Consider the following 17,241-nt stretch of genomic DNA (forward strand, 5'->3'; position numbering starts at 1 on the left):
TCGTGGATTCCACCAATGCAGAGAGTTGTATGCCCGACCGCTCACCAACACTAGGTCTTTCAACTGGTTGTGAGCCTGCGTCCACTGACGTGCCAAGCACTCCTGAAGCGGACGCATATGTAGTCTTGCGTGCGGGACAATGGAGATGCAGCAGGCCATCATGCCTATCAACTGCATGAACACTCTCGCCGGAAGCGAGTGTTGAGGTCTGAATTTTTGGATCAGCGATTGAATGCTGTCGATTCTCACTGAATTCGGCTGTGCTGTAGCCGCCAGAGTGTTTATGGTCGCACCCAGATACTGCCGTATGTGAGCGGGCTGGAGATGGGACTTTGGGTAATTCAGTGAGAACCCCAGATCGTGAAGAAGATGAATGGTTTGGGACACGTGGGCGGTGCACTGCTGGGCCGACTTTGCTTGAATGAGCCAGTCGTCCAGATAGGGGTAGACGTGGATGTTTTGACGTCTTAGATGCGCCGCCACCGTCGCTAGGCACTTTGTGAAAACCCTGGGTGCCGTGGTGACCCCAAAAGGCAAAACCTTGAACTGGTAGTGTTGGTTTTGGATGGTGAACCTGAGGTATTTTCTGTGTGAAGGATGTAGTGGAATGTGGAAATACGCATCCTTCAGGTCCAGAGTTGCCAGGTAGTCCCCCTGTTGAAGCAGTGGAAGAACCTGCTGCAGTGTGACCATATGGAAATGCTCTGATAGGATGTAAAGATTGAGTGGCCTGAGGTCTAGGATGGGCCTGAGGGATCCGTACCTCTTTCCTGCAAGGGCACGAGCTCTATTGCCCCTTTTGCAGCATGACGCTGACTTCTTGCTGCAACAAGTGCAAGTGCTCGCCGGACATAGGACGGTGTTTTGGGGGTATGTTGGGTGGAGTGGATGTGAGCTCCAGACAATAACCGTATTGGATAAGTGTTCTAACCCACCTGTCCGTGGTGATGGACTTCCACATGGGCAGGAACTGCTGGAGTCTCCCCCCGACCGGTGTTGAGTGGTCGGGGGGCAGTGACAAGGCGTCCCTGTTTGTTGGCGGTGGAGGACCTGGAGCTGTTATTTCCACGTCCTCTGCCCTTGACGTTGTTGCCACGGTATCCACCCCGACCCTTGTTGGTATAAGAAGTCTGGGTGTTGCTTTTGTAGAATTGCGTTGACTGTGAAAGTTGACCCCTTGAGGTGCCTCTAGTATTGGAGCGACGAAAGGACCCACCCCGAAACTGCTGGGATTGCAAGGCCCCCATAGACTTTGCAGTGTCGGTGTCCTCCTTCATCTTCTCAAGGGTGGTATCAACCTCGGGGCCAAACAGGTGATCTGGGTTGACCGTTTGGTTCAAGATGGTAGTTTGAATGTCCGGCTTGAACCCAGATATCCTCAGCCATGCATGTCTACGAAGCATAACGCTAGTGTTAATTGCGCGCGCGGCGGTGTCAGCCACGTCCAGGGCGCACTTAATGGAAGCATTGGAGATAAGCTTCCCCTCTTGTATCAACATTTCTGCCGCTTCTTTATATTGATCGGGTAAGTGCTGTAAAAGGGTCTCTAGAGTATCATAGTGTGCCCTGTCATAACGCGCTAGTAGCGCTTGCGTGTTGGATATGCGCCATATGTTGGCTGCCTGCGCCGCCACCCTCTTCCCAGAAGCTTCAAAGACTTTTGATTCCTTGTCTGGGGGAGGAGCATCACCCGTAGTCTGTGAGTTGGCTCGTTTGCGTGCATTGGAGACAACCAGGGAATCCAGAGGCAATTGTCCCTTAATATAAGTAGGATCAGTGGGCGCTGCCTTGTACTTCTTGTCGATTCTTGGGTTGATGACCCTCGCCCGGGTGGGCTCTTTGAACACCTCAGCCGCATGTTTCAACACCCCTTTTAGCATTGGCAGAGTCTTTACAGTCTTTTCAGAGACCGAAAATGTGTCAAAGAGAAAGTCGACATCCACTGGGTCAGCATGGAGCTCGACATCGTGATTGGCTGCTGCCCTCTCGATGAGGGCATTGAAAGCCGCGGAGTCCTCTGTGGGGGAAGTCTTGGCTGAGAAAAGCTGAGGCTCCTGCCCTGAGTGCGTGTCCCCAGGATCGCCACCAGCAGACCATGGTTCAGTCACATCCTCTGGGTCTGTGTAGACGGGATAGCTATACTCATCCTCGTCGTCGCCGTCACCTGCCTCGACATTGGAATGAGTGGGTGAGAGCTCGGGAGCCTGTGGCGAAACGGGCTCTATTAAGGCAGAGGCACCAGCAGAGTCCATCTTTCTTTTGAGTGGAATTTTGTAAGACTCCAATTGTGGTTCAGGGGTGATATTTCTCTTTAGGAGGGAGAGCCTGCCCGTGTCGGCGTCGATGAAAACCTCCTGACGCTCCTCTTCTGTTAGTTGACGTTGCTGTGGGCCTGGGACCACCAACGACGGCTTTGGCGTCGAAGACACCTTCACAGGCACTCCGGCCCCTGATTTCGCTGTGAAAGCCTTTGGCGCCGTCTTGGGCGGCAAGGTAAAAAGAATTGGCGTCGGCGCCTTCGCCGGTTTTTTGAGAGGCTTGGGCGGCACAGGGTCCTTCGGCTCGACTGCAGCGGCCCCCTCCCTAATTCGTTGTAGGGACTTCGTAACCTTTTTTGTGAACGAGGCGGAGGGACGCACCGACTCGAGAGAGTCTTTTCCAGCTGGTTTCGGGGAGGCGACCGACGATGCGCTCTTCGGAGTCGACGCACTTGGCGTGGCCCCCTTGGCTTTGTCGAGTGGAAGCGAGGCAGAGAGGGACTTGGGGTCGTCCTGCCGCTTCTTTGGATCGAGAGTGGACTTCTTATGGTCGTCGACCTGCTTCTTGTGATCGAGTCAACCCTTAGTGGTGTCGACCGTCTTCGGCGCCGATGCAGTTGCGTCGGTCCCCTTAACCTTTGGCTTCGATGCAGTAGCCTTCGGGTCGGCCATTTTGGCGTGGCTCTTCGGCTCGACGGCCATCTTAGATTTCTTCGGCGCCGAGGCCTCCGAAGCCTTCGACCCGACCAGCGCGATCCGCACTTTCGGTTTCGATACGTCTGGCGTCGAGACCGTGGGTTTCACTTTTGGTTTAGGATGTACCGGGAGTGACGCTGTATCAATGTCCGTGGCTGGGCCGGAAGGCGGAGCCGTGGGACGGTCATCAGGGTTTTGGGTAAGGCCCGAAGGAGATCCCTCGACTTGGGCCTCATAATGGCGGATGGCCCCGGAGTCAGTCTGAGGAAGCTCCTCGTCCGAGCTATCCTCCACGGTGGCAAGGGCCCTGTCGTCGTCCCCTACCTCCTCGACGACTTCATCGAAATCCTCGTCCTCCGCGTTGTAGTCGTCCTCGACCTCCGACACTGGGTTAGATTCCGTGATCTCCTGGATAGCGTTGCCCCCGACATCCTCAGCTTGGAAGATGTCCGTAGGAGGTGGTGCCGATCGCTGGGCCTCCAGGCGCGCAGCTCGGCGGAGCTTGAGTGTCTTTTTGGACCAGAACTTGGAACAGGCCATACATTTGGCCTCGTCGTGGTCCGGCAACAAGCACTTGTTGCACACCGGGTGTACATCGATATGCGGGTACTTCGAGGCACACACCGGGCACCGTTTAAATGGACTTCGTTCCATGATGGAAGAGTTTGGAGCGTCGAGTAGGCCCGTCCGCGCCGAAAGCACGCGGAAGGACAAGGTTGGTTCGGAGCCGAGGAAATTACAAACCCGAACGAGAGACAATACCGACGCAAGTCCTAAAGACCTTTTGGTCTCAAGCAAAGTAAAGTTAACAACTATCGACTCCGACAGAGGGAACCGAACACATCCGAACCCAATGGCGGAAGAATACAATCTGGGGATGGAGTCGATGCCCATGCGCACTGTAGTCCAGGGGAGGAGCCACCTATCTCGTGATACTTCGAAGACTCTTCCAGGACAACAATGTGCAATCATCCGGACCCAACACTAGGCGGCGATCTATGCACAGATATGAATTCAGCAGCCCACATGCCTCGAACTCTTATGTTCCTGTGTTACAGGCGACGTTACTGTTAACTGTAACATATAAGACTATTACACTAATAATTGGTTTGCCCCGTGACACCCACCACCACCCCTTTTTGCTTATCCCGCTCCAGCTGCCACCCTCCCACCGGTTGTTGCTTGATCCGTCCCACCCACAACTCTCCCGACACCCAAAAAGAAATACAAAAATAAGTTTACAAGCTTTTTCATATGCAACAGCTATTTGCCTTCATTAATGTGTCTTTAACCATAGTGTAGAGCAGTGCAGTTTCTGTGCAGCATGGTTGAAAGTAACCCAAAAATAGGAGTGACCTATAGGTTCTGCAAGCGCTTGTTTATATTGGCCAGTTTCTAATTATTTCTTCTTTTACTTTAGATTTTTCCAGTAAACTAAACACCAAAGAAAGCCTGCTTAAGGTAACAGTCCCGATTGCTGTTTCAAATGTCACAACGAGGAGGAGAGGGATGCAGCACTTCTGGGACATTATTACACATAGGGAGCACTTTCCATGTTTACGATCTGGCGCACCTTAAAACAGGTGCGCCGGCCGCAAACAGGGAAAGTGCACCGTATTACATTGAATGTGCTGTTCCCAGGACAGGTGCAAACTTGTGCTGCACTGGGGTCCGCACATTCAAGTGAAAAACAGAGCAGTTTTAAAGCAGCTGCTCTATGTTTCACTGTGCAGGTGCCAACCCATCTACACATTTAAGAGGTGGAAGAGATCCCCTTGCAGGTAGGTAAAGTGTGGAACTTCACCACCCTGCAAAAGGATGTCTGGGGGTCCATAGGGCCCCCATTCCCCCTCCAGAGGGCTGCCATCAGGGGGCGCACAGACAGCTTCTTTGCCTCTGCGCCCGCATCAATGATATGGCGTGGGCGCAGAGGCATCGAGATTCCCTCATGCGCATGGTCCACGCCCCCATGCAAAAGAGGGAACACCTTCTAGTGATGACGCTGGAGCCATATGAAGGTGCCCTGGGGGGTGAATAAAGTGGGTGCACATGCCCGTTGCGTCCCTTGGGCACTTTCCATAATACGGCCCCGGGAGTGCACGTGGCTGACCCAGCCTGGCCACTCGAGATCTATGGGCTGCAGGATGGGTTCTACAAGAGGACTGCAGCTGACCTCTGTGCAGCAGAGCTCTTCTGGAACAGGCAGTGGGGCGAAATCCTTCCCAGTCTCCTTCTGCCACTTGATGTCTGGCAAGTATTAGTTACATTAGCTTGCAACCTGGAAACTCGAATGATTTTTCTGGAAATCTCGAAGTGATACACGCACTCCAAGTCAAAAATGCCTTCTCAGAGTGAGCCCCTTGGAGCAGTGTCACTCTGAGGCTCAGAGCTCTCCTTGTGCGGTGCTATGAGATCCTCTTGCTATCACGGCTGCGAAGGAGACATCTCTCAAATCATCAACTTGGAAGGCCCCATGCGAGGACTCATGAGAACGGACTGCTCCAACCTTTGCCATTCTCAGCTCAAGCCAAAGCTCCTCATCGGGAGAAATGCCTAACTACCAATCAAACTGCATTGCTCCAGCACAACGGTCTATTTAAGGTCCCTTTAGCAGTGGAGCAAGTTGCAGAATCTCTAAAGATCTCAAACAGAGTAAACCGTTCATGGGCACCATGAGAAGAGCGCCCTTAATGGTCTCATGTAGGTTTCTGCTTCTAAAACCTAGAAAACACCCCTGAAAGCAGACACTCTGAACGGAATCTTTCAGGCAAAAATTTAAAAAATAAACCAAACTTGAAAGTAGAACAAGGCATAGCAGAGAAAATATAGTTCCAGCAAGTGGTTTTTGAAAAACCATATACTCATTTACAAAAATGTATTCTTAAGGATATTTTGAGAGAAAAGCTGAAAACAAGTGATCAAGATCCTCAATCACAACGGCAGGGAATAAAACGGGTCAGCACCAACACCTGAATCGGCCCACAGAGGAGTGGGAATGGGCCTGAGCAGGGCAATGGAACGATACGTTGGGATCCCTTCTATCTTTGAGCAGTCAATAGTGGACATAGAGGCCAAAATGAGCAGGTTACCAGACCTAAGACGTCCTCAATTCTCAAGTGATAGAGCAAAATGTAAATTCTGGTACAGGACATACAGAAATGTGAAGAGTGGGTTGCAATTCCAATTGCTGAATTGGACCCTTTTTAGATAACACAAGTTACGTTTTTAAGACCTGAAATTTGATTTCCTCATTCATACATATCTTTAAGACGGAGTAAAGTTGGTCAATTAAATTAAATCGACTAATAATAAACGGAATGTGGAACATTACTTAATAAAAAGCCCAAACGTGTTTTTAGGACGGTACTGAAACACCTTTAGTACATTACCATGCACACATGCTGGACAGATAAATTAAGGTTAGCTGGACCGGCCTTCCTCGCCATGTTGGAAAGGTGCACTGTGGTGGTTTGGTGCTTGCAGTGAGATACTGAACCAGTTACCGTTCAGACAGGCTAAACAAACAATATGCAAGGTAATCAGAGGTGTCAACTTACAGGCTCTTCCGCTTCTTCTTCTTTGCGTCGTCGTCCCCCTCTTCGAAGCAGAAGTCAGGATCCGCAGAGCCAGGTGGCTGTGGAAAGAGCCAGAGATGGGTGGGAATGAGAAAGCGTTTCTAAACCACACACAGCTGAGCTTGACCCAGGAACATATCAGGACCACCACCACCACTCTAGTCATGCTCTGGTGCCAGATACATACATGCCTCTGGGAGGCACATTCATGGACTTAGGAATACTTCGCCTGAACACCACACAGTGCCCCAATCAGTGATTTTGCTGGGTGGGTAATGTACCCACTGAATGCAGTTGCCTAGAATTTGTCAAAGCCCGATAATAAAGTATAGTCAATTGGCAAATAATTAGCAATTAATTGCCCTCTGACCTCAGACCTCTGGCGCCAAAGACAGGAGACGCACCTGAAAAAGAAAGGCATTCTGGCCCAACATAACAATTCATGCATGGTTGGGCAACGTACACAATCAAAAAGCACAATGTCCAAAACTGAAACTTTTTTGCTTCTCCTTTGTGACAATGTTAACCATTCCGTTCCCTCACAGTCCCACGGTGAGTAATCATTATGGGTGGTAGGCCAATCATCAACATAAAATGCAGCTCACACCACATATGTTTATGTCAAAAAGCATTTACAATATAAGATCTTTTGGCAACCTCTTCTTGAATGACAGCAGATACAGGTTTCATTTAAACAAGGAACAGTACTCGGATGCTCAGCGCTAAAAATGACAGGGACTTCATCCAGATCGTGAGAAACAGTCTTGGGAGTGGAGCCAGGATGGGGGAGGGGACTAGGGGAGTCTGTGTTTACCCTCATTCCCAAGTGTTGTTTTTCACAACATTTCATGGGAAAACCCCGCCCTACGCTGTGTGAACCCAGGATTACTACACAACTGCAGAAATACACAACTGTTCACAAACCCATCCCCAGGCAGTCAGTGGGTGTCGGGGTTCTTTAGTTAATGAGCTCTAGTTTCATCTGTTAGAGAAGATGCAGAGAGGCAGGCAGCATCATACTGGGTACCGTCGAATGTCCAGAAGCCAGCCGAGGCTTTCCCTAGAAGGCCACAGCGGTGCAATAGCCCCATTCAAGCTTCAATACGGGTTACAAAAATAGGAGAATGTGGTCTGATTTGCCTGCAAGAAATCCAAGGAGTGAGAAAAATATTAGGGGCAATTTCAAAAGGGTGACATCAACTGAGTACAAGGGCTATAGATACAGCCAACAGGATCCCGCATCTCCAAAATAAAAGGGTGGCCTAGCTATTGGCTACACTCAGCTCGGAAGTCCACCTCATTCCGTAGAAAATATGTTTTTTCACACGTTTTACTTGTGCACATTTGCCTTCTCCTGTGACAACCACATCAGTGCAATACACAGAAACATACACTTTCTCAGTGCATAAGTATCATTTCACAATCCCAAAGAGAAGATGATAACCTGCCCAAAAGAACGAGCCTAAAGTTTCTTGGTGGGAGGGATGGTGCTAAAACTTTAAACCACGAGAGGAGCTTTTAGTCAGTCCTCTTCTAGTCGTCGGTTTTGGTGTTATTTACATTTGTCTTTTGTCCAGTACACCATACAGAATGACGGAATGAGTCAACCCACTTCAGCGACATCTAACTTGAGATTATATTCTTCTCTTTCACACACTAAGTAGTTCCTTAGCGGGTGCAGGCGTGTTAGAATAACAAGCTCCCCACACACAAACAAAACTCACCCCAACCCCCCTACACAATGGAGGTACTGGGCACTTGCAGCTTTCCTGAGATTAGTTACATAGGAGAAGCACCCGACACACACTGGAGACACAAGTAATGGCGGGCTGCGCGCCAACACACGCTGTGTTTATGTGATGACGGGAGGGAGAGCGGCCTGCTGTGCCGCAGCTGTGCGGTCTGTACACAAGCGGGCCGCCTCTCCTGGGAACCCGCCGGAGGGCCCGGTGCCAGCCGCCATTGCCGACGGGCGCCTCTAACGCATTACTGGAAGGCCAATCACTGCGCAGTGTCGTCGCTGAAAGTTAGCACTTTACAGAAAGCGTTTACATTACAGACGGGGCTCCAAGCTGTTCGGGGGGAAACCAAGTACTCGCAGATGGACACAGCTGCTTTCCAACTGAAAAATAACATTTGTTTTAATTAACGGTGGCCGAGAATGCTCTTTGTTTTACACGCGAAGCTTCGATCTGCGTCACATTCACTGAAAAGTCTTGTTTCGGGGAAATACAGGCCAGGCCTGGCCGCCGCGTCCGGCGATTTAGGATTCGTGTTTTGGAAGTTGGTTCCTACAAAGAGGTCTTCGGGTTGAAAATACCGCGGGTTCCTCGGTGAATAAACGTGGAGCAGCTTTACCTGTCACGGAGTCTTCTTCATTAAATGCACGTGCGGCAGGAGATCTTTCCCACACTAAGCAAGCTGGCACTGTCAGATGGACCCATGCAATGAGGGGCATTAGTGGATCCCTCAAACCATAAAGGCAGACTCCGGATGGACGGACCTGTGTACGAGGGGCCTCACCCAGCACCATATCTTGGACCATGGAAGCTGTCAGTGTACAGATTTGCCTCTACATGTGGGACCTCCTTCAATCAATTGCCTTGGCCCTTGGAAGCCGTCAGTGTACAGACTGACTTCTGCCCGCGGGTCCTCATTCAGTACCATACCATGGACAATGGAAGCTGGTTGTGTACATAATTGGTTCTGCAAACGGGTCCTCATTCAGTACAGTGGCAGCTGATAGTATACAGACTGACCTCTGCACGCAGGTCCTCATTCAGTAGAATACCTGCTGATGCTGGCACTTTACACTCCACCTCATAGCATGAGGTTGCGGAGTTGGTGGATCCTTTAGGGTACGGCAACGGACACTAAGAACAGTGGCGGCTGGCATCTGGGAGGGACACAAAATAAAAATTTTAAAAATAAAATCTTAGAAGGCAAAGCAACGTCCTCCCGGCCCTCTTTACCACTGGAACTGGAAGCAGCAACCCCTTTAACCAATCAGGGTGCTGCTCTCGGCAGCGCTCTGGAGGCCGGCACTTTCACTACCCCAGCTGTCTTAAGACTACTGGGTTAGAGCTTTTTAAAGTGCGCATATGTGGCTAGCCTTCGCAAGACGACCAACCAAAAAGACATGCGCACTTTAAACGGTGCACAGCCAGCCAACCCATCTCCCTGCTGAGTGACATGCTGCTGTCAGTCAGCAAAGGCCACGCCCCAGTCCTGACGCTCTGTTCAAGACGGGGAAGAAAAATAAACTGGTAATAGTTAACCTTTTTATTTTTCAGGGGTTTGGGGGGGATTTTAAGTGAGGCAACACTCCTTCGCTCCAACGGAGGAGCCGACACTGTATAAGAAAGGTCTTGCTCCACCAAGCTCCTCAGGTACGGGATCTTTCAGGTTACGGAAGGTGGTACTGTAAGGCCAGACTCGTGCAAGGAGGCCCATCCCTCAGATTACAGATGCTGGAAATGTGGTCACTGCCCGCATCAAGTTACTAATTACAGGATGAATTGTGTTATGGTAGAGCACCACTCAAACCTGGTACTATACCAGCAGCATCATTCTACAAGGTCCATGACTTGGCAAGCACTTGGGCTATAATAGCTGGTACTATGCAAACTGTCTTCTACCAAGAGAAGGCAACTGAGCACCCAGCCTGCCACTTGCCTATGGTCTCCAATTCCTGCTTGTTCCAGCCTGATCCAGTGACACTGCCGCTGTCTGAGTTGTCCAGCTCACAATTCTACCTGCCAACACAAGCCCCGCTCACTCCAAGACCTACTTAATGCAGGCCGCAGAGCGATCGCACGGCTGGCACGCCAAAGGCAAGTCCGTCTGCGCACACCGCCATGACCCCCCCGGACCTCCCGCCCCAGCAGATACATCATCACCGAGCTCTACACACTCAAATCTGCAACAAACACTGCCACCACGCTGACCCACACTGCACTGTAGGACCTTTTACCTGCCCCAACTGCTACTTCACAGACCCCACCCTGAGCACTCCACTGACACAACTTGAACACAAACAACAAATCACATGTGCTCTTCTCAATACATGCTCACTATGCAAACACACCACTGAGATTTGGGATCTCATCTCCACCATCACACCCAAAGTCCTCTTCCTCACCGAGACTTGACTCAAACTCACTTCGGCGCACAATTTCGCCACCGCAATACTCAAACGATATAAGATCACCCACCGCGACCGCATCAATAAGCCAGTAGAAGGGATCTCCATCATACACAAGGAATCCATTCAATGCACCACCACAAATGACAACATCACCCCAGCCATGGAATACCTCAACTTCCGACAGCAAAATCACCATCAGGGGCACTCTCGCCTACTGTCCTCCAGGACAACATTCAGCCTTCTGCAATGTGAATGCAGATTCCTTGTCTCCCTTGCCATAGATCCAACAGCAAAATTTTCCTCAGCGCCCTCAACTTCCATCTTGAGGAAGGCAATGACTAACATTAACAAATTCGTCGACAACATGAACAACATCAGACTCACCCCACTTGTCCACGATCCCACGTACAACACTGGCCACACGCTAGACCCCATCTTCACCTGCAGCGACCAAATCAGGTACAGCTATACCACGGCACTCCCGTGGACCAACCACTCCATCGTCCATTTCAACAGCTACTCCGCCCCCAGTCTGCCCAAAGCACCCCACTGCAGCTGGAGCAAAGTCTCAAAGGACACATGGATCAATGTCCTAAACATCACCCATCCCATCTCCTCCAACAACCTAGAACAGAACGTCAGTAACTTTAACAATTTGATCCCCAACTGCGTCCCTCCCATCGGCAACAACAGTCACAGAAGATCTGCTCAGAAGGCTAGCTGATACACTAAAGACCTTAGAACCGCTAAACGACACTGTAAACCACAAGTAGAAGTGAGAGGACATACCAGCAAGGACAAGACCAACAAGACCACCTTCAAGATATCCTACAACCTCTACCACAGACAGGTGAGAGAATCAAAGAAAAAGACCTAAGCCTCAAGCACCAAATCAAGGTCCAATAACAGCAAAGAACTCTTTAAAATCATCAAAGAATTCTGCAACCCCCTCATCTGCAACAAACAACATTAACCTCTTACAGGAACTCTGCAACAACCTTGCAAACTTTGTCCACGACAAGGAGCGCCAGCCTCTACAGAAACTTCAATTCCCAGCCCAATGCCACTGACTTCAAGCAACACAATGACCCCACTACCACCTCAGACATCCGAATAATCAAATGGAGCCAGCTCGCCCCACATGACATGGTCTCCATCACTCTATCATAAACTTGGTCCACTCAGGGGCCCCTACCGATCTAGGCCCTAACCACATCATACACCTAGGTGAAGCCAGAATCAGCCACGTTCTTACTGCCTTGTTCAACATCTCAATTGCCACGGCCACCTACCCGAAGACTGAAAACACATAGAAGCCAACGCCATACTAAAGAAACCATCTGCAGACGCCATCAAACTCAACTAACTACAGACCGATCTACCTGCTCCCGGTAGGGCCACCAACTCTCTACACACCTGAAACGGAATATCCTACTTGACTCCTCCCAATCTGGATTCCGCAGCAGCCACAGCACAAAAGCAGCCCTCATCGGGGTCCCGACGACATCCAAGCCCTTCTTGACCGAGGAGAGACTGCAGCTCTGATCCTCCTAGACCTCTGGCAGCCTTCGATACAGTCTCCCACCACACACACATCACAAGGCTGTAGAACATAGGCAATATATCCGAGAGTTGCACCTTGGATGGCTCTTTCCTCACCAGGAGAAGGCAGATAGTCCGCCTCCCCTCCCCTCTCTTCCTCTTCTTCTACAAGCACAAGCAAATAATTTGTAGAGTACTCCAAGGATCCTTGCTCAGCACCACCCTCTTCAACACTTATATGACACCTCTGGCCAGCATTGCCAAAACCCACAGCCTCAACATCATATACTACATCGGGGACACACAACTCATCCTCTCCCTCTCCGAAGCACCACCAAGACCAACTTCTACAACTGCATAACAGACTTCGCTAACTGGATGAAGTATAACTGCTTAAGCTCAACGGTCTGATTTTTGGAAACAAAAGCTTCCCATGGGAGGCATCCTGGTGGCCCTCAGAACTTGGACCTACTACTACACCCACTGACAACATTAGGAACCTAGGCATCATTCTGGACAACAAGCTAACCAGGACGACACAGCTCAACTCTGTCTCCTCCTCCTGCTTCTTTATCATCCACGTGCTTTGTAAGATATTCAACTGGCTACCTCAAAGCTCAACATGCATCAGCACTCTACCCATCATCTCCAGCCAACTGGACTACAGCAACGCTCTCTACGCAGGGATGGCAGGTCACCTCAGACGAGGTAGACTACAGACGATACAGGACACCGCAGCCAGATTTGTCCTGGATCTCACAAGATGGACTATATCATCCCATACCTCAGGGAACTCTAGTAGCTCCCAGAGCAGAAAAGATGCCAGTTCAAGCTCCTGACCAATGCATTTAAGCTCTACACAACTGTGGACCCATCTACTTGAACCACCACCTGAACTTCCATTAGCCAACCAGAAACCTTCGCTCCACGCCACTTTCTCTAACCCTCACCCTCTGCATTCGACGTAGCAGATGGGGAGATTGCTCCCTCTCCTACCCAGCAGTGAAGACATGGAACGAACAACCCGCTCATCTACTTACTACTGCATCTCTTTCAGAGTTTCAAAAGTTCCTGAAGACCGGGCTATTCAACAAATCAAATTGACCCTGCCAGTGCCTGGATACCCTAACGAGTGACTAGAAGCACTCTGCAAATCTACTGATTGATTGATTACCAAGAGGTTCTTGAACTAGCCTATCTGTAGGCTTTGATTGAAATTAAGAACATTTTGCTGGTTGACCGTCAGACAGCAGCATGCCCCAGAGTTTCTAGGAGGTCACATCAACATGAAAGAGCTGAACACCATGAACAACAGTGTGGTATGTCCAAGTACTGAGAGCTCATGTCCCCTTTAGGTATCATGAGGTCACAGAGGTCCTCTTAGCAACATTTCTTCTGAGAGGTGTGAAATCTTGCTTCTTTAAGATTAAAGAAAGCTAAACCCTGGACTCCAGCCAACCAGTGATAAGCTTCATAACTACTTTGTTAGCCCAGCTTCAAATCAAGACTTGTATGTAGCTGGGAGCTTCCTGTTGCCTTTGTCTGTTAGGATTGAGAAACCATCACAGATCTGCATCATAAATTATTTTCTGCACCAAATGCTACTTGACGAGATTAATTTTTATGTCAGTTATCATTTGGGATGTTGAGAAATTTGACTTTCCCTCTTTTTTGCAAAACCACTTTAACACTTCTGATTGCGGACGGGAACCAAAGAGCACAGTTCGAAGAACAGTTTTTTTTTCCATTCTACAACTGGGAAAAATACATTTTGGTGAAACCTAATGGGAAATTAGCAGATAATAGGAAATTGCCGTAGAAATCTCTGTAATGCTGATTTCTGTGATAATCCCCATTTCACAGGGGTTAATTTAACAAAGCAAAAACTCTTGCAAACTTTGAAACATGGCACAATCCTCATAAAAAAGTATAATTACATTTGAAGATTGCTGAAGTTTTATCCTGGCTTCCAGATTTCCCATATTTTATTTTTAACTGTACTTAAAATGTTTCTGGCAACAAACAGCCTTTTTTTGCACCTGGCACGCCCTACTATAGGATTGTAAGAAATTGGTTGGTTGGTTGACTGGGGTGTGAGACCTGGCCAAGCAGCAACCACAATTCAGGTCAGGGTGAGGCGCATGCCAACCTTAAAGTAACATGCGCTCAACCCTCTAGGAGCTTGGCACATAGCAGTCTGGCTTAATCTGGAGGCAACGTGTAAAGTATTTGAGTAACACTTCAAACAGTGATGAAGTGAAAAACACCACATAAAAGGATCCCGCACCAAGTTAAACAAGCATTTGCAATGCAATAGGTCTCGCATTAGGAAAGTTTGAGCTATTGGTATTGTAAATGACAATTGTTTTATTTAGGTGTTGGTTTTGAAAATTGTGAAATTAATAGCTTTGTCATTTACTATGCCAATAGTTTTAACTTTTGCAAATGTGACACCTATAGCATTTGTACTGCAATATGTGTTGTATTTACGTGACGTAGATGTATTGATATTACAAACAACAATGGCTTTAAATTGTTTTAAATAATTAATAATTAAATAAAGGTTATTGTAATGTATAATGGCAATAGCTTAAACTTTTGTAAATGACTTTTGTGAAGATTATGTTCAGTGTATTTTATTGTGACCAAAATCCAAGAACAAGTGAAATATTAACATCTTTTTGTGACATTTGTAATAAAGCTTAAAACATTGAGAGAACATATTTGAACCAGTTGTTGTTGAAAGGTTGCAGATATGGATGCTGTGGTGGTGCTGTGGTGGTGCTGAGTGTTGCTGTGTTGATGCGATAGATAGTCAGAGGGAGGGCAATAGATAGATACATAGATATATAGATAGATAGATATACAGACAGAGAGGCAAGACAGACAAGACAGATAAGATAGACAGGTAGAGTGAGGGCGATAGATGGATAGAGTGAGGGCCACAGATAGATAAATAATATAGATAGATGGTTGAGTGTGGGGGGGTTATGTGTGTGTGGGGGGGGGGGGGTGTTTGTGGGGGTGTTGTGTGTGGGGAGTTGTGTGTGTGTGTGTGGGGGGGGGGGATATGTGTGCCAGATGAAAAAATAAACTTGCACTACCAGAGAGCAATGGATGTTACAAGACAAGAGATCAGATGACAATACCAAACATCTACAGACATTGGGCAGAACACGGGTTTTGTGGTTTCAATGTGGTAGAAAAACTGCTATGATTATAACCCAATGCAATGGTCCTTAAAGTGTCGACCTGGGAAGCATAAAATACTGAAGTGGCCCTATCGAGATTCAAACTTGTGACCTATAGTTCACAAGCAGGTGTCAGCCCTCACTGCCTTAACTACTGAACCATTGTGCTAAAAAAAGACAACAAACAAAACCGAATGCTTTAAATGGTAAAATAAATAGCAAGTAAATGGGAGAGGTGCAGAGACAGAAGAAGACATAAAAACTATAACAACACAAACGAGTGTAAGCTATTGGCATTGTAAAGGACAGTGCCTTTTATTTATGTTTTAAAAACGAAACACAAGAAAGGCATTATTATTTGCAATGTCAATAGCTCAAACGCGTAAATGCGAGACCTGTTGCATTGCACGTGGTTGTTTTTATTGTGACACTTGTGTCATGTTTGCCACATTTCCGTAAGCTTGAGATTTTTTGGTAGACGCAACCAAATGTATTTAAAATCAAAGCGGTAAAGAGATCCCCTCTTACATCATAGTTCGGCCGAAAGTCTTACCAGACACACCTTAAATTCCTCACATGTGTCCCTACACTAGTCCCTTTCGTCAGAAAACATTAAGGGAGCCCCAGCATTTAGTCTGGATTATCCATCCTCCACAATACTAAACCCGTGAATAAAAACAAATAAACGCATCTGTGCTTTGAACGATTAGATGAATGACAAATCTCCAGAGAAATGGTGAGGCCGTGTGGAAAGGACCTGCGCCAATGCGCTTTTGTCATCATTAAGTGCTTTTATGATGCTCCTTTGATTAGAAATGGCTCCACGCTGCTAATTATATGGCAAGAAGGATCCTCGGCGTGCACTTACGCGATCCCAGGTTTTGAATATTAGACTTGGCACTATGCTTTTTAAAAAAGAAAAAAACACATTATGACTCCTCCTCTTATATGGATCGAAAGAAGAACATCGTGCTATACTCGTGACCTGCTCTGAACTTTCAAAATTAGAGTATTAGGAAAAGCATAGCGCGTTCTCTCTTCAGTAAGGGGTTAGACTCTGGTTAATGTGAATAGGGAAGCGTTGTAAATAGACTGCGCTCTCCACATATGAGCAACAAGTGAAGGAGATCAGGGGGCGTTTTCTTCTTGAAAAGTACATGTGGAGAGCATCATTAGTGTATCGATTTGGGAAACATCCGCATCGAGCCACTCAAAAGACAAGAATTGTTTTAAAGTCAGCACATGTCACGCGGTGCCTGCAGGTTTCATGGGCCCTCCACACACAGCATTGTTGTTGTTGTAGTCACAAACCCTCAGTCTGCTGAGACTCGGAGACCCACACCTCTAACAAGAGATGGGCAACTCGAACAGACCCTAATGAGGCACTCCATGGATGATCAATGACATGATTCACAAAGTCGATAAGGTTTTGTTGATTTATTCAATATTATTCATCAAATGTTTTTAAACTGATATTAACAGCATATCAATTGAAGTAACATTGTTACGTTAGACTGGTATATGAACTTTCTCCAATGCATTTCGGGCGGGAATGCCCTTTGTCACGGAGTGCTGTGGAGGAAGACAGAAAAGAGTGGGTGAGGGATGAGTGAAGGGCCGGCATTGTAATTGGGAGTTACTTGTGTCTATCGGTGAGGAAGTGCAAGTTAAAAAACCGGAGTGATCTAAATAGTGCACGAAAAATATCGTGGAGGGAAGGAATGTGAAGGAAATTTACCGCGAGAGGCTAAAAGGCAAAGAACATAAACTCCAGGGCGTGTCAAGTGGTTAAAGCAGTTAAAGCAGCTAGGACTTACTTCATATCAAAGCGT

At 48.0% G+C, this 17,241-nt stretch overlaps 1 protein-coding gene across 2 annotated transcripts in view; it reads right to left on the reverse strand.

Annotated features, from left to right (window-relative positions):
- Positions 1-17,241, reverse strand: part of RGS3 (regulator of G protein signaling 3) — a 688,935-nt gene that overhangs the window by 74,233 nt on the left and 597,461 nt on the right. For both annotated transcript variants that reach the window (XM_086921262.1, XM_086921263.1), the window contains one exon: positions 6,512-6,588. In XM_086921262.1, the coding sequence (XP_086777388.1) occupies positions 6,512-6,588 (77 nt within the window). The remainder of the gene's footprint in view (positions 1-6,511; positions 6,589-17,241) is intronic.

The sequence above is a fragment of the Lissotriton vulgaris genome, chromosome 5, assembly GCF_964263255.1.
Source record: "Lissotriton vulgaris chromosome 5, aLisVul1.2, whole genome shotgun sequence".
Lineage (NCBI taxonomy): Eukaryota > Metazoa > Chordata > Amphibia > Caudata > Salamandridae > Lissotriton > Lissotriton vulgaris.